Source organism: Coregonus clupeaformis, chromosome 8 (genome assembly GCF_020615455.1).
Source record: "Coregonus clupeaformis isolate EN_2021a chromosome 8, ASM2061545v1, whole genome shotgun sequence".
In the NCBI taxonomy this organism is placed as follows: Eukaryota; Metazoa; Chordata; class Actinopteri; order Salmoniformes; family Salmonidae; genus Coregonus; species Coregonus clupeaformis.
In genome coordinates, this window is record NC_059199.1 from 57879347 (window position 1) to 57897343 (window position 17997).

At 42.7% G+C, this 17997-nt stretch overlaps 1 protein-coding gene across 2 annotated transcripts in view; it reads right to left on the reverse strand.

Annotated features, from left to right (window-relative positions):
- The window catches only part of LOC121572021 (exopolyphosphatase PRUNE1), a 33988-nt gene that overhangs the window by 11649 nt on the left and 4342 nt on the right, over positions 1 to 17997 (reverse strand). The window contains exons 2-5 of one of the 2 annotated variants that reach the window (XM_041883867.1): positions 4891 to 4995; positions 3718 to 3923; positions 3260 to 3444; positions 2856 to 3014 (exon numbers count right to left, since the gene is read on the reverse strand). In XM_041883867.1, the coding sequence (XP_041739801.1) occupies positions 2856 to 3014; positions 3260 to 3444; positions 3718 to 3923; positions 4891 to 4995 (655 nt within the window). The remainder of the gene's footprint in view (positions 1 to 2855; positions 3015 to 3259; positions 3445 to 3717; positions 3924 to 4890; positions 4996 to 17997) is intronic. The other variant, XM_041883868.1, reaches the window with a different exon arrangement.

Sequence of the window (17997 nt, forward strand, 5' to 3'; positions counted from 1 at the left end):
CCTCCATGCAGATATCCTCTAGAGCAGTGATGTTTTGGGGCTGTCGCTGGGCAACACAGACTTTCAACTCCCTCCAAAGATTTTCTATGGGGTTGAGATCTGGAGACTGGCTAGGCCACTCCAGGACCTTGAAATGCTTCTTACGAAGCCACTCCTTCGTTGCCCGGGCGGTGTGTTTGGGATCATTGTCATGCTGAAAGACCCAGCCACGTTTCATCTTCAATGCCCTTGCTGATGGAAGGAGGTTTTCACTCAAAATCTCACGATACATGGCCCCATTCATTCTTTTCTTTACACGGATCAGTCGTCCTGGTCCCTTTGCAGAAAAACAGCCCCAAAGCATGATATTTCCACCCCCATGCTTCACAGTAGGTATGGTGTTCTTTGGATGAAACTCAGCATTCTTTGTCCTCCAAACACGACGAGTTGAGTTTTTACCAAAAAGTTCTTTTTTGGTTTCATCTGACCATATGACATTCTCCCAATCCTCTTCTGGATCATCCAAATGCACTCTAGCAAACTTCAGACCTCTGTAGCTCAATTGGTAGAGCATGGCGCTTGTAACACCAGGGTAGTGGGTTCGATCCCCGTGACCACCCATATGTAAAAATGTATGCGCACATGACTGTAAGTCGCTTTGGATAAAAGCGTCTGCTAAATGGCATATTAAATTAATTCAGATGGGCCTGGACATGTACTGGCTTAAGCAGGGGGACACGTCTGGCACTGCAGGATTTGAGTCCCTGGCGGCGTAGTGTGTTACTGATGGTAGGCTTTGTTACTTTGGTCCCAGCTCTCTGCAGGTCATTCACTAGGTCCCCCCGTGTGGTTCTGGGATTTTTGCTCACCGTTCTTGTGATCATTTTGACCCCACGGGGTGAGATCTTGCGTGGAGCCCCAGATTGAGGGAGATTATCAGTGGTCTTGTATGTCTTCCATTTCCTAATAATTGCTCCCACAGTTGATTTCTTCAAACCAAGCTGCTTACCTATTGCAGATTCAGTCTTCCCAGACTGGTGCAGGTCTACAATTTTGTTTCTGGTGTCCTTTGACAGCTCTTTGGTCTTGGCCATAGTGGAGTTTGGAGTGTGACTGTTTGAGGTTGTGGACAGGTGTCTTTTATACTGATAACAAGTTCAAACAGGTGCCATTAATACAGGTAACGAGTGGAGGACAGAGGAGCCTCTTAAAGAAGAAGTTACAGGTCTGTGAGAGCCAGAAATCTTGCTTGTTTGTAGGTGACCAAATACGTATTTTCCACCATAAATTTGCAAATAAATTCATTAAAAATCCTACAATGTGATTTTCTGGATTTTTTTCTCAATTTGTCTGTCATAGTTGATGTGTACCTATGATGAAAATTACAGGCCTCTCATCTTTTTAAGTGGGAGAACTTGCACAATTGGTGGCTGACTAAATACTTTTTTTCCCCACTGTACAATGTCTGCTTTTTTATTTACCCATCTACCAATAGGTGCACTTCTTTGCGAGGCATTGGAAAACCTCCCTGGTCTTTGTGGTTGAATGTGTGTTTGAAATTCACTACTCGACTGAGGGACCTTACAGATAAGTATATGTGTAGGGTACAGAGATGAGGGAGTCATTCAAAAATTATGTTAAACACTGTTATTGCACACAGAGTGTGACAAACAAATCTCAATTTAATACATTTTAAATTCAGGCTTTAACACAACAAAATGTGGAACAAGTCAATGGGTGTGAATACTTTCTGAAGGCGATGTATTATGTGCCTTGTTTAGCACATTTTTACTCCTGAACTTATTTAGGCAGCCATAACAAAGCTTTTCATTTTTAATTAATTAGTACAACATTTGAAAAACATCATTCCACTTTGACATTATGGGGTATTGTGTGTAGGCCAGTGACAAAAAAATCTAAATTTCATCCATTTTAAATTCAGGCTGTAACACAACAACATTTTGAAAAAGTCAAGGGCACATAGTAAGATAAAGCTGGAATGTGGTCAACACAAGGTAAAACGACCGTCCCCTCGGATTGAAGGTTCAAGGCCGATCGCATTACTGCAGGCATTGTTAGCAGAAAACAGGATCCCCATTATAGTGAATGGAGAAATGGCTATCTTTTTTTAGAAGACAATCATGGTAACAATATCATGGTACCCAGTCGGCCTTCAACTTGAGTTACTCAATGAGAGGGGGAAGCACTGAGCTAGCCTGCAATGTCAGTCCCTGGAGTAGCTCAAACTCTTCATATTATGTCTCCATGAGACGCCATCTTAACAGACTTTATTTTGCTTCAATGCGCTATTGAGTTTTACATAGGAATGAATGGTGTCACGTGATTGATGGCTTTGTCCAGTCATTGGGTCAACAGAGCAGAGGTTCCTACCTAAAGGGTTTGACATATAATTTAGTTTACTTCTAGATGGTCACTCCACAACATTATTTTGAGGTCATGTGAAATCTCGTATTTAAAGAGAATGTTGTAAAGCAGGGCTGCCCAACCCTCTTCCTGGAGATCTACTGTCCTGTAGGTTTTCAGTCCAACCCTAATTTAGCATATCTGATTCAGCTAGTTAAGGTCTTGTTGAGCAGCTAATAAGTAGAATCAGGTGTGTTAAATTAAGGTTGGACTGAAAACCCACGGGACGGTAGATCACCAGGAAGAGGGTTGGGCAGCCCTGCTCTACAACATTCTCTTTAAATATGGGTAACACTTTGTTTGAACGGTATGTCATAACAATGTCATAATATTGACATAATAATGTCATACTGTCATGGCATCTTATGTCACTGAATGTCAAGTGACAAGGCAGTGTCATTTTGTGCACCTGTCAACACCTCTCCCATGGCATGTTTTTCCCACCTTTTTACCTGAGATGTCAAATTTGGCACTTTGCAGGGACTGGAAGAGGGCGCCCCTGGGTGGCAGGTCGGGGAAGCGCGACTCCAGCAGGCAGGCCAGTTGGCTGTCCTTGGGTGTGACCTTGCCCGCCTCAGGGGCCATGTTGACACAATCCAGCACGATGGCCCCTGTGTGGGCACACTGCCAAGTATAGGTGAACTGAACCAATGGTTACTGCTGGCATTGACAAACAAGCGCAACTACAAGATAATTGTCTAATTCAGTGATAATTCATCCTGCCATATTCCCCGCTGCCTAGTTCTGAGGTATACATTGTTTAAAGACCCGGAGACACTGTGGCCCTCGAGGACTGGAGTATGACACGTTATACAGAATGCTGGACGTAAGAGAATTGTTGCTGTGGCAAACATACCGTATAATAATTGGGCCACCTGTCTGTCTAGCACTTCAGGTGCCTTGTGGTGAATGTGCTCCGTCACCAAGGTGGCACAGGAACCCACGGTTTCCACGGTGACGGAACAGGAAGTGGAGGGTGTCCTCTCGAGGTGGTGGTGGTCAATAACTTCCACAACTGCCTCTTCCAAGTCGATGTCAGCACTACAGGGAAAAGTCAGAGTTGAATGAATATTGTGAAATACGTTGTCGTCATACATCCTTAACTATGTGTTTCCTCAATCTTGGTCCAGGAAACTGGCCCTCCACAGATCAGGCACTTTCCCATAAAGTTCACCTGTGTTGCCAATACTACTTGATACTGTAAGTATCAGTGGAAGAAAGTCTGAGTGAGAGAAAGGCAAAGAGATGGCAACGGAGAGAACGAGAGTGAGAGTAAAGCAAATAAATAGAAAGAGTAATGTTGCAACCGATGACCTAGGAAGCATGTTGTGGTCCACCAGGGTGAGCGTCAGCCTCTTGGCTCTATGGAGCCCTGCCAGGTCCACCTCGTCACGGAATACCAGAGCCTCCGGCGGAACACCGCTCTCCTTCAGTAGGAACACGTTGTCGGACCGCAGGGGGAATTCAGCCCTCGGGATGTTCAGCACCGGCACCACAGTCTTACCCGAGCTGCCAGACGTCTGGGAACAAAGGGGGATGGAAGAAGAGGAGGAGAAAAGGAGGAAAGGATGGAAGAGGGAGACCAGGTCAAAACAGACATCTGACACCAACGCACCTTGCTGCTGAGGCTAGCTGTGATTCCTCTGCAATGTTTTTGTCCATCTTCTCAGGCCTTTGGGGGATCTTGAGTATCTGAGGTTGTGTGAATATTTGATGAGTAGCGGGGGTGTCTAGGCTAGCGAGCAGCTATAACCAGGGGTTAGGGAGGACGGATGGATCAATGCAGTAATGAAAGATAAGAAGAGACCGGCGCCCGGTGGCCAGGGCACAGACACTGTTTTTACGCTTGAGTGACTCTGAGGGTTGTCTGGTCCTATTTTGGAGAATGCTGGGCATTTTGGTTACGCTTGGTCAAGCTATTCATGGCCCTCAGACTTACAAATGACTCACTCACAGAGCTAATTCCGAGCATGTGGTGCTTCAGGACTTTGGCCCAGCTCTCTCAACTCTGTTCACAAGTCAAATAGAAGATACCTATTCATTACCGCATAGCAGGACATATTCGTCCACCAATTTGCTTTCAAACAACTGCACCATAGAGTTGTCATTTTTCTTGTATGGGACTTAAAAGGAAAATTCCAGTCAAAAACTATATTTTGGTATTTGTTTCATTAGTCCATTGTTGTTACAGTCCCAAAATGTTTTGCATGTCAGCAATCAAATGTTCAAGATATAGAATGTTCCAAAATATATTGTTCATAATTACATAAGATCATTCTGGAAGCCTCTGGAGAGCCAACATTTTTGTGAAGGGCCAAGTTTGTCAAGGGCCCGTGGACCCCACTTTCGGCAGCACTCAAGTAAAGTGTCAATATTTGTTACAGTATAAAAATCTAAACATGAGGAGGGGAATGAATACTTATTTCCGACCTGGGCTGAGGAATTCACAAATGAGAGGCGGTACAGGCTAGAAGCTAGCGGACTCACTTTGGACAGAAAGTAGGCAAAGGAAAGGGATGACACCATGGAGTCGAGGTCACAGGCCTCATTGCCAAGGACGACGTGGATCCCAGAGCTTCCCTCCGAACTGCCCTAAGGAGGTTATAAAAAGAAAGGAATGAGGCAAGAGGGTGGTAAAATTCCTTGTCAGCTTTATACTTTGTAGATTTGTAAACCGTTTTTGTTAACACAGCCAAGGCTACACTAGTCAAAATGTAAAAAGCATTGGTATTGTCTAAACTAAGGGTCTCCAACCTTTTCTAGCATGAAAGCTACTTTTTAAATGAGAGCTAATAAATTATGAAACATGTCGCGAGCTACTCATACATTTTTGTTTCTAGCTTTCAAATAGGCACACTTTGTATTTTCCCGAATTCTGTTTTCTTGGTTTTACACTCACAAAATTACAATTATTTATAGAGAAACAATGGATTTGGATGTTCTGAGGCCATGTCAATGCTTAAATCACATCAGAAGACCATTTATGAGGGGGGGGGGGGGGTAATACCACTTTATTTGTGCATTTTGCTAGAAAGTGCTTGTCTAGCAATGTTTTTGCTGCTGCATATGTCATGCCAGAGTTTGCTAAACAAAAGCCAACCCGATTGATACAAATAATCATGCCATAATTCTGCCAGGTAAGCCTACTTTCAGTTCATATTTAATTAAGAAGGTGTTGGGGAAAGTCTTTCTGTCTACCCAGAAGACAGTTATCATGATTGCTAACTGGCTGCACGAAGTGAATGGTGGAGACAAATGGGCGCACCACACAGACATACAGGGGCAATATTGCTGGAAATTAATTGCAGATATTGTGTTAAGTTTGTCTATTTAAGACAATTGTGGCTAACTACGGGTGGGATTATGTACATTTGGATTTGATTGGATAGTAGGCGGGAGCTTGAGGTGTTTGATACTTGTGAGATTTGTTTATGACAGATTGCGGTGGAACACGTGAAAAATACATGCACTTTCAGAATTGTTTGGTGAGCTACTTATAGGTGGGCTGCAAGCTACTGATAGTTCGCTTTCGACCTGTTGGAGACCCAAACAGTCGCCAGAACTGATTAGCCAAGATTTAGCCTACTGAAACAAATCCCATTTTGACAGACTGAAATGGTAGCCCTATTTCAGTCAGGCTCAGAGTAATTAGTTAGCATCTAGCCTATGTTAACATTTTTGTACTGCTGTTTATAATCTAATTAGGCTATGCTTATCAAAGAACATCAAGTGAATGTGCAGCTGCAACTGTGATATAGCCTTATTGGACTCAGCGGGATGCTTTTATTTGGATAATGTTGCTGTCGACTGGTAGACCCACTGTGATAATGAGTGTGATTAGTCTCGCTTTATCGGTGACATGATGAAAGAAACAATGTTATTACTGACAACGGGGGAGACGGCCTTGCTGTGATGTGATGATGGAAAAGCAGGGAAAGCACTAATAACCAGTGTGTGTGGCAGTATTCAGTATAAACACAAAAAGCAAAAAGGCCCAAACACTAACTATTTAGTAGGTATTTATATGCTAACAACTACTTTACCCTTTAAGGCCACCATATATTTAACAATGAATCTATAAGATTGGTCCACAATTGTACTTTGTGAACCAGCGTAACCAGTTTAGGATCTCTCCTGTTAATCTCAACACATTGGGAGTTGATGTGCATCCTACTGACTTCAATGGTAAATCAAGAAATATGGCCAGGTCTGCCTCCTAGACTGGTTTTTCTCACCATCAGTATGGGGTGTAGCCAACTGGGTGGAGAGAGCCATTTCGCGTTAAGGGCCCAGTGTAAGCGCTCCAAGGGTGATGCTAACGGGCAGCCAGTGTGAGTGTACTATGACATGGCGTCATGGCCGCCCAGCCCCCTCCTCCTTCCCCCTCATCTCCCTCTTCCCAGCGTCCCGGTCACCTCCCATCAGCCATAGTAGTGGGCAGACCCAGGAAGGCAAGCAGGAGCCAAAGGAGGCTATATTTAACCACAGAGTGTGTGTGTGTGCAGCAGAGCTCTCCAACCGTGACTCCACAACTGTTCCATGGCAAATAGAACGATTCAGGGCAACCTCTACTACAGCTATAGTAATCCAGTATTGCAGTATGCATTCAAGGACAAGGCTAGAAATATAAACAATGGTAAGATAAAAGATTGGTTGGTGGGAAAAGGTAGGCCTGTGACACAAATATGGAAGTGTAGAGGGGGGATGTTATGATAGTAAAATGATCATAACAGGATGCTCTGATTCATGCAGCTCTGATCTTTATGCATGTCCTTGTGTAACTGTTTTGTTTGCCATTAGCAGATCAATTGTAGATAATGGTGTTAATGGGAAATGCTAACTGTTTTGCAACGAGCTTCATATTCAACTCACTCTATTACTGAGAAATGTAAATTACTGTTTTATAATAGGGCAGTGCTGTTTTCTAACAGTTATCCTCATATCCCATGCTAATGTGAATTCGACCACATTCACAGAGCAATCCACATTTAGGCCTGCATTTGAGTGCAGCGTTCAAGCCAGGGATCACTTTGAGCCACTTTGTCAGCTTCATTGAGTTGATATTGATGAGTCAATAGTGTTCCATTATTACTCAAGCACAAATCAAATGCAGTAATGCACACGGCCTACTCTCACCTGTTCCCTTTTCTGAGTGACCTATCATAGCGCTCATTCCATCTGGTTAATGTAAAACCACACCACACTGAGGTATTCTCTCTCCAATCCACTTAGAACAGGCCTCAGGGAATCGGAGAGATAAGGCACACACCCTGCTGAACCGTGGAAATGGTGGATAGAGTAGCAAGGTGTTTGGAGAGAGGGAGGAGAGACAAGCTCTATTCTTCCTCATTCTACGCTGCTTTCTCATCCTCATCATCAGTATAACATTTCAGTTAAATAAATTCCACTTTGAGTCCCCTTTTGTTGGGACTAGAGTTATTTATTTAGATAATGGGTATGGTGTAATTTTAGGTAACGGTTATGAACTTGGGCAGTTGGACATACCTTACATAGGCAAAACAAAAAACAAAATTAGACCATTTATTTTAATCTGTCTGTCTGTCTGTCTGCATATTTCAAGACATGGCATATGAGGGTTGGACGATACTTTTCTCATCAATCATCTTTTAAAAAACGTATACTTCAAAACTGGAAATGGTCCGTCGTTAACGCAATGGAAAGGTCAAATGCTTTATTTTCTAAAAATGTGAAGTGCGTTGGCTACGGAGAGAAACAAAAATGGTGCAGTTTGAGGCCATTTGACGGAAAGTGATGCCGGCACTGGAGATGTGGGTGTGTGCTAGTGGGTCTGGGCAGGTGTGATGTAGTTGATATTTGTATGATGTTGTCGTTTGTATGTGTATGTTTTTGTATTGTTTATAAAATATCAAATAAAATCTTACAAAAACAAAAAGAAATGGACCATTTGAACAATGTCAGAATGTTACCAATACCAATATAGCCTGCCGGTAATTACATTATCATAACAACAGAATTATGGCGCACATAGTCAAGGAAGGAACTGTCTTTTTTTTTTTTTTGAGAACTCTGTTTATTAAGTTTTACACACACACAGACAAGACAAAGCAATATAAATAATATACTCAACTAGACAAAAGTACAAATAATACATATATAAAATAAAAAAAATAAAAAAATAATAAAAAATAATAATAATAATAATAATAACTTTAAAGATACCATACTTTAGACAAGTTAAACACACCAGGCAGAAGGCTACAAAAGGTTAAAGGGCAATCTATAGTATAGGGACAGAGCAAACACCTCACCATTGTTCCTGTAAACAGTTAAGGGATGGGGTGGAGAAATGCAACCACTCACAGACAGTCAAGGCCACAGACCAATCATCCACTGGACCAAAAATAAAAAGTTACAATGCTTTAAAATAAAAAATGAATATTGATAATTTTATGTAGGCGTGAACAGAATTAAAAAATAAAAATAACTGGGAAAAACAAGCTCACACCTTAGTCTCTGCCCGGGCGAGATGAACAAGGCATCCGCAGGTCACAATCAATAAGCACATCAACCTTAATGCCCCCACCCCCACCCCAGAAAAAAACACAGAGAAATGCTCATCCAACCCCTAAGTCACAGGGGGGTCAAATACAGACTTATTTTGGTTTTAATAGGAATGCTATCCGAGGATGGACTGTTTAAAGTAAGACCGGAATGGAGCCCAAGCCTCATTAAACAGTTTGGGGTTCCCACGTGAATTGAATTTAATTTTTTCTAGTTTCAGAGAGCACAACACATCTCTCACCCAATATTTATAAGATGGGGAGCTGCCATCTTCCAGTTCTGTAGTATTAGCCGTCTAGCTAAAAGAGTTGTATAAGCAACAGTGTCCGACTGGATTCTTGACAGGGGGTGCTTATGGGCAGTACTCCAAAAAGGGCTGTAAGGGGAGAGGGATCTATAACAGTGTTATATATATCAGAGAAACATTTAAATATTAATTCCCAGAAACCTGACAGTTTATGACAGCCCCAGAACATATGCAACAGTGTGGCCGGTTCAATTTTACATCTGACACAGGTAGGATCAAAATCAGAGAATATTCTTCCAAGTCTGGCCCCCAGACCAGTGGATACGGTGAACCACCTTGAATTGAATGAGGCTGTGTCTAGTGCTAAAAGAGGACGAATGCACCCTGCGCAGCACAGATTCCCAGGTGTCTTCCCCAAGTTCCTCCCCCAAATCCTTTTCCCATCGAGTCTTTAAAGGCACCAAAGAAGGGTTCTGTAAGTCATGAATGATTGTATATACATCTGAAATTGCGCCCTAGGAAGCTTGTTCAGCTCCAGGATGCTCTCTATAGCTGTATTCACAGGCCTATGGGGAAATTCAGGTGTGTTAGCTCTGACAAAGTTCCTAGTCTGGAGATAGCGGAAAAAGTGGGATTGGGGGAGGTTGAACCTTTCCTGTAGCTGAGCAAAAGAGGCAAATGTATCATCAAAGAATAATTGGGCTAGTGAGGAGAGGCCTAGTGAGTGCCAGATGTCAAAAGCCCCATCATTCAAAGATGGAGGAAATAAAATGTTCTGATTGATTGGGCCTGATAGAGAAAAGCCTCGGAGGCCAAAGGCTAAGCGGAACTGATTCCAAATTTTAAGAGACTGCTTTACAATTGGGTTGACACACCTTTTGCCTAGGGACACTGGGAGAGACGAGCACAACACAGAAGAAAGTGCAGCAGGTTTACACGATTCAGACTCCATCTGGACCCAGATTGGTCTAGGGCCAGTAGGATCAGTCTGCAGCCAGTACAGAAGGGCTCTGAAATTTGCAGCCCAATAGTATGTCTGAAAATTTGGTAGAGCTAAACCCCCCAATGACTTAGGCTTCTGTAAATGTTTTCTACCAATCCGTGGTACCTTGCCATCCCAAATAAAATGCATGAATGTTTGATCCAGTGAAATAAAAAAAAGATTTTGGAATAAAAATGGGTAGACATTGAAATAAATATAGAAATTTGGGCAACACACTCATTTTAATGACATTAATCCTTCCGATAAGAGAAAGAGGTAGCGCATTCCAAAAAGCAAAAGATTGTTTCAAACTGTCTGCTAGAGCAACCAAGTTTTCCTGAAACAGATTTGAATATTTCCTTGTCACTTTAACTCCCAAGTAGGTGAATTGATCCCGGACAATCCTAAACTGAGAGCTTGTAAAAGAGCACTTTAAAGCAGCCTTGTTTACAGGAAAAAGCTCACTCTTGCCTAGATTCAGCTTGTACCCTGAGATTGATCCAAACCTTTTAAGAACAGATAAGGCGCATGGCAATGAGGTATCAGGGTTAGAGATAAACAAAAGGAGGTCATCCGCATATAGCGAGACTTTCTGCTCTGAGCCCGTCCGGATTATTCCTTGAATGGCATCATTAGAGCGTAATGCAATGGCGAGAGGTTCGATTGCCAAAGCAAACAACAAGGGGGAGAGTGGACAGCCCTGTCTGGATCCAGCGGTGCAAGGGAAAATAGTCAGAGGACAAGTTGTTAGTCCGTACCGAAGCCATGGGGGAAAAAATAAAGAATCTTTATCCACGCAATGAATTTGGGGCCAAAGCCAAATCTATAAAGGGTGGCTGTTAGGTAATCCCACTCAACGCGGTCAAACGCTTTTTCTGCATCAAGTGAGACCACCACCTCTGGGTCCTCCGACGCAGGGGAGTACAGTATATTCATAAGGCGCCTAATATTGAAAAATAAATGCCTATTTCTCACAAAGCCAGTCTGGTCAGAGTGTATTACTTGATGCAGCGAGCCTTCCATACGGATGGCTAAAAGCTTGGCTAGGATTTTGTAATCACAGTTTAAAAGCGAGATTGGGCGAAAGGATCCACATTCCAGAGGGTCTTTGTTTTTCTTTAATAGTAATGAAATTGAAGCTTGATAAAGACTAGGCGGTAGCTTTGAGGTATTAAGGCACTCTGCAAATAGTCGAGACAAGAACGGGCAAAGCAGACCAGAAAACGTCCTGTAAAATTCGGTTGGAAAACCATCCGGACCCGGTGATTTACCTCTTTTCATTGCGGACACTGCTGTTGCAATCTCCTCAGGTGTAAATTCTTCTTCTAGATAGTCATGGGTGTCTGTATCAATTGAAGGCATATTCAGGCCATTAAAGAAGGAATCAATCAGCAAAGGGTCTTGAGGGGATTCAGAGGTGTATAGCGCAGAATAAAATTGTTTGAATTGATCATTGATCTCTTTATGTATAACTGTGGTGGCACCAGACGGGGTCCTTATTTGTGGGATTAAACGTGAGGCCTCAGATTTACGGATCTGATGTGCAAGGAGTTTACTGGCCTTGTCGCCTTGTTCATACACTCTGTACCGAGCTCGCAAGAGTAGCTGTTCAGCTTGCCTGGTAGAAAGCTCATCAAATTCAGATTGGAGTAGTTGGCGCTCTTTATGCAGATCAGAGGAAGGAACCGTGGCATACTTCTCATCCAATGTGGCTATGGATTCGCTCAGGTCCCGAAGTCGCTGAGAGCGAACTCTGTTTTGGTTGGCTGTATAAGAAATAATTTGGCCACGTAGGTATGCTTTGAGAGACTCCCATATGGTAGAGCAGGACATACCTGGTGTTGAATTAGTTTCTAGGAATAAGGTGATTTCAGAAGAAATGAAATTGACAAACTCCTTATCTGAGAGTAAAATGGGGTTAAGACGCCATTGATAACACATAGGAGGTCGCTGGGGAAACTCTAGTTCAAGCACTAATGGTGAATGGTCCGAAATAACAATACTCTTGTAAGTACACTGCCGAAGGTTAGGCAAAAGTTTTTTGTCCAAAAAGAAGTAATCAATCCGGGAGTATGTTTGATGAACATGAGAATAAAAGGAATACTGTCTATCTGTAGGATGTAGGAAACGCCAGGCCTCAAACATGGCATATTTCTGAAGAAAGGCTTGAATAAGTAGGGCACATTTAGATGGGCCTGTAGTTGTTCGTGAGGACTTGTCAAGAACTGGGGACATTTTGCAGTTGAAATCCCCCCTAAAATCAATAAATGAGAATCTAAATTGGGTATAGCAGACAAAAAGGAAGAAATGAAACTTGTGTCATCCCAATTGGGAGCATAAACACTAGCCAAAACAAGAGGGGTAGAAAACAGTTTACCGGTTACTATGACGTATCGTCCCTTAGGATCAGCGATAACCTCAGAAGCTACAAAGGGAGTGACTTTATCAACCAAAATGGCAGCCCCTCTTGATTTACTATGAAAGTTAGAGTGGAACACTTGACCAACCCAGTCCCTACGCATCCTAAAGTGCTCACCGGTCCTCAAGTGAGTCTCTTGTAGAAATGCAACATTTGCATTCAAACCCTTTAAGTGTGTCAACACCCTCTTACGTTTCACTGGGTTATTAACCCCTTTGGTGTTCCACGAAATGTATTTGATCGCATTGTTTCGGCCCCTCTGGGCATTCCCGTTATACAACCCCGTCATTAGAGCATAGAATGGAAAAGCAATGGCGCCCCAGAAACCCCAGAATAACTTGTCTCAGAGTAATAATGTACGGTGGTAGATGTTGAGAAAAAGTACCGAAAAAACAAAAAGACAGAATGACAACATTAGAACTGAACAATTCAACCCCTCCCCCCCACCCCCTCCCCCATCCCAGACAGTACCTCCCCAAACGAGGTACAAGCCTAAATAGAGCATGTTCTCTTCGCACAGTATGTCTGTGAGAGTGCGGTCTTAAACCTAAACCCACAGTCCCGCTCTTTAAAGTCGTGTTTTGTTAGTGGATCAAACAGCAAAAAGAGATAATCATTTTTTAAATAAAAGAAATTAAGGTGAATCCCTTGTGCAGACGAAATTGCAAAAGCACCACTTGTAGATGTATATAATTATAATTATATTCCCAGTCTTATAACAGGCATTTGAGAGAGAAAATAAAGAAAATAAATAGAATGTAACGGCTCTCAGCCGAAAACCTAATTTGAAGTAAGGAAATCGTAGTAAGACAATCAAAAAGATAATAATTATTATTATTATAATAGTTGTCTAGTTGAATGCTGAGAAAACTTACAACCAAGACCAAAAAAACTACGTGTGCGCAACATTTAACGCTTGCTGGGCATAAATGACGCTCTGAGCCTTAAAATTTAAGTGAAGACCCCAAAAAACGTGTCGCCTCAGGGAAGCATTTACTGTTTACTGGGTCAATGCAAACGGATGCAGTAAGCAAATAACCAAGAATATTTTGAGTCACTGAGACACTATGTAAACAAACTGAATAGGTGAGCAAGACAGCCTAGAAAACACAGGAGTATAGTAAAACCGCAATACAATGAGATTAAAATGACTGAATGCTTGTAAGGCAAGCACACTAGATGATCAAAACATTAGATCACATCAAATAAGCCTGAATGGGTACGCCAACCCCCAACTATACAAAATTAGCATGTTGTAGCTAAACATAGTTGTACCACAGGTGGGTTACTTACTATCCACAGTTCGCTAGCAATGCTGAACTATGAGCAAGTTCAAGACTTCTTGATGTGACGTTGAATGTGAGAGAGAGCCTCATCCGGAGATTCAAATGTGTAGTCTTTACCATCATGAGATAGCCATAAACGGGCTGGGAATCGCAGTCCATACTTCACACCTGGATGGTCCCAGTAGTCGTTTGGCCTGTCCAAAGCTGCGCGCTGCCTGGAAACAGTGGGGAGTAGTCCTGGTAGATGGAGAAGCTCTGTCCTTGAAAGCTCAGAGTGGTATTGCGGGCTCGTCGGAGAATCTCCATCTTCTCATGGAAAAAGTGCACTCGAAGAATTATGTCACGGGGCCTCTCCCCATCCCGGGGCTTTGGGCGCAGCGACCGGTGGGCACGATCAATCAGGGCTTTTCATCCAAGGCTAGAACATCCTTCAGCAGCCCAGAAACGAAATCCGTGGCGCGAGGCATTTCCGCTGACTCTGGGACTGATACCAGTCTCAGGTTATTGCGCGAGAGAATCCCTCCAAACTTACACAGCTCTCCTTCACCTTTTTCAAGTCCGCAGCTAGGCGTTTCACGTCAGCCTCCAGGGATGTAGTTAAGTCGGAGACATTTGTAGCGAAGGTCTCCAGTGCTGCAATCGTTGTAGTGTGCGACTCCATTGTTGTTTTGAGTGATGCGATTGCCGGCACCGTCTCGTTCCGCAGGATGGTTAGATCTGCTTTTAAAGTATCAGAAACCTCCTTTATTCGGGCCTCAATCGTAGCAACCACCTCCGTTTTCATTTCAACTATCTCAGAGCGTAGTAGTTTGATGGCCTCGAGAATGTTCACTTCAGCGCCGCCAGATGGCCGCCCCTCCGGTAGAGTATCAGTCCCCGGTGCGTCAGGCTCAGGGGAGGGCGGTGATGAGAGTGTGTCTTGTAGGCCGGGTTTTCTCAAAGTCATGTTTTTGGCCTTATGTTTCGTCGACATGCTGATATTTGGAAGTAAAGTAGTCTTGGTTTTTACGGGAAGGGATCACCAAAATAATATATGAAAATAAATACGGTTTTGCTGCAAAATTCACATAAATTTTAAAAATACCACGGGAGCAAACGGAAAACACGTCAGTCGCACATGGCGTCCCTCCAATTCCCCAGGAAGGAACTGTCTGACCTCTACAGATCTCTACTGTCTCGATCTATTGAACATACCCGTAGTCTTGCCCCATCACTGAAAAGAAAGACTGCTGAAACCAATAACCTTACATTGTCTCCAATTGTTTGATTATGGGAAAGATGAGTATGTTGATGAGCATGTTGTGGGCTCCACAACCTGAGTGTGTGGGCATGAGACAGGACAGGCATACAAAACGTTAGGCTAGTTCTCCTTCTTATTCTATCTCCACAGTAGGTAGAGTAGTCAGGGACGACCCCAGACATAAACATCAACACATAGGGCTGGTTTCCCAAACACAGATTAGTCTAGTCCTGGACTAAAACATCTATTTTAATTGAGAATCTCCATTGACATAGACTTTCAGTCCAGGACTAGGCTTAATCCATGTTCCGGGAATTTGTATTTATAGATTTTATTTTATTTTACCAGGAAAGTTGACTGAGAACACATTTTCATTTACAGCAACACCCTGGGGAATAGTTACAGGGGAGAGGAGGGGGGATGAATGAGACAATTCCCTCATACCGTGATGGTATGAGGCAAAGATTGGGAATTTAGCCACCCCTACTCTTATGATAAGTGCCATGGGATCTTTAGTGACCACTGAGTGTCAGGACACCCGTTTAACATCCCATCTGAAAGACAGCACCCTACACAGGGCAATGTCCCAAATCACTGCCCTGGGGTATTGGGATATTTTTTTTAGACGAGAGGAAAGAGTGCCTCCTATTGGCCCTCCAACACCACTTCCAGCAGCATCTGATTCTCCCATCCAGGGACCGACCATGACCAACACTGCTTAGCTTCAGAGATAAGCCAGCAGTGGGATGCAGGGTGGTATGCTGCTGGCTCAAACCAGCCCTTAGTCTCCAGCCATGTGAGGAGGCCATAATGTGAAGTGACAGTGGCTAAACTAAGGCTGCCCAGTGCCCACCAGAACACAGAGACCTTCTGTATGGCAGTATCCAGACATAACCTGACCTAAGTGGTTGATATGGACCAAACAGAAGCATCAGACTAGAGGGCAGAAACATTAGATCTAACAGACGGCAAGAGCCAGGAAGTATGCGACAAGGCTTTGATTACGCCCATATAAAATGGGAAATCATACTTGGAGAAGGGGGAGGATGCTGGGAATGAAGAACGTTTAAATGAATTAATCAAAACCCATTGGCTTGGGAGTAATGGTGGGTTAAGGAATGCTTTCCCCCTGCTCGCTGCCCTTCACTTCATCTGAAAAAGGAAATAGGCCACTACAAACTACAACTAGGCCTACTACATACTACAGTGTCATACAGAGAGGGTCTTAAGAAGGGAATTCAATTTAGCCCATTTCATGTTTTAATTCGTGTTACGTCATGTCTCAAATGTGTTCTCTGATATGATATCCCACCACAGCTGTTCTCTGACGGAAGGAAAAAAAAAAAAGTAAAGCGGGTTAATGGTGACTACTCAAGAGCAATGTCCGACCCCTTGAAATTAGACCCCTACCCTTTAAACCTTTGCTGTGCCTGACAGCCAAAGACAGCGGCATTCCACACCAAGGCTATAGGGGAAGGAGGGGTGGATGAGATGTCTGCCATCCAGGCATTGTGACAGAGGTGCCACCTAACATCACTATTTATGTCACATGCACAACAGTCAAGCTGATGGGCCACAGGAATATGGATGTGAGAGTTTTAGCCCAGACTCCCCACACCTAGACTACATTGCCTTCGGAAAGTATTCAGACTCCTAGACTTTTTCCACATTTTGTTACGTTACAGCCTTATTCTAAAATGGATTAAATAAATAAAAAATCCTCAGCAATCTACACACAATACCCATAATGACAAAGCGAAAACAGGTTTTTAGAAATGTTTTCTTTTTTTTATACCTTATTTACATACAGTTCCAGTCAAATGTTTGGACACCTACTCATTCAAGGGTTTTTCTTTATTTTTACTATTTTCTACATTGTAGAATAATAATGAAGACATCAAAACCATGAAATAACACATATGGAATCATGTAGTAAACAAAAAAGTGTTAAACAAATCAAAATATATTTTAGGTTCTACAAAGTAGCCACCCTTTGACTTGATGACAGCTTTGCACACTCTTGGCATTCTCTCATCCAGCTTCACCTGGAATGCTTTTCCTGCCATAATATGGACTTGGTCTTTTACCAAATAGGGCTAACTTCTGTATACCACCTCTACCTTGTCACAACACAACTGATTGGCTCAAACGCATTAAGAAGGAAAGAAATTCCACAAATTAACTTTTAACAAGGCACATCTGTTAATTGAAATGCTTTCCAGGTGACTACCTCATGAAGCTATATTATTTATATTATTATTATTATTATTATTATTATGATGAAGCTGGTTGAGAGAATGCCAAGAGTGTGCAAAGCTGTCATCAAGGCAAAGGGTGGCAACTTTGAAGAATCTCAAATATAAAATATATTTTGATTTGTTTAACACTTTTTTGGTTACTACATGACTCCATGTGTGTTATTTCATAATTTCAAATCAAATCAAATCAAATTTTATTGGTCACATGCGCCGAATACAACAGGTGCAGACATTACAGTGAAATGCTTACTTACAGCCCTTAACCAACAGTGCATTTATTTTAAACAAAAAAAGTAAGAATAAAACAACAACAAAAAAGTGTTGAGAAAAAAAGAGCAGAAGTAAAATAAAGTGACAGTAGGGAGGCTATATATACAGGGGGGTACCGTTGCAGAGTCAATGTGCGGGGGGCACCGGCTAGTTGAGGTAGTTGAGGTAATATGTACATGTGGGTAGAGTTAAAGTGACTATGCATAAATACTTAACAGAGTAGCAGCAGCGTAAAGATGGGGTGGGGGGGCAGTGCAAATAGTCCGGGTAGCCATGATTAGCTGTTCAGGAGTCTTATGGCTTGGGGGTAGAAGCTGTTGAGAAGTCTTTTGGACCTAGACTTGGCACT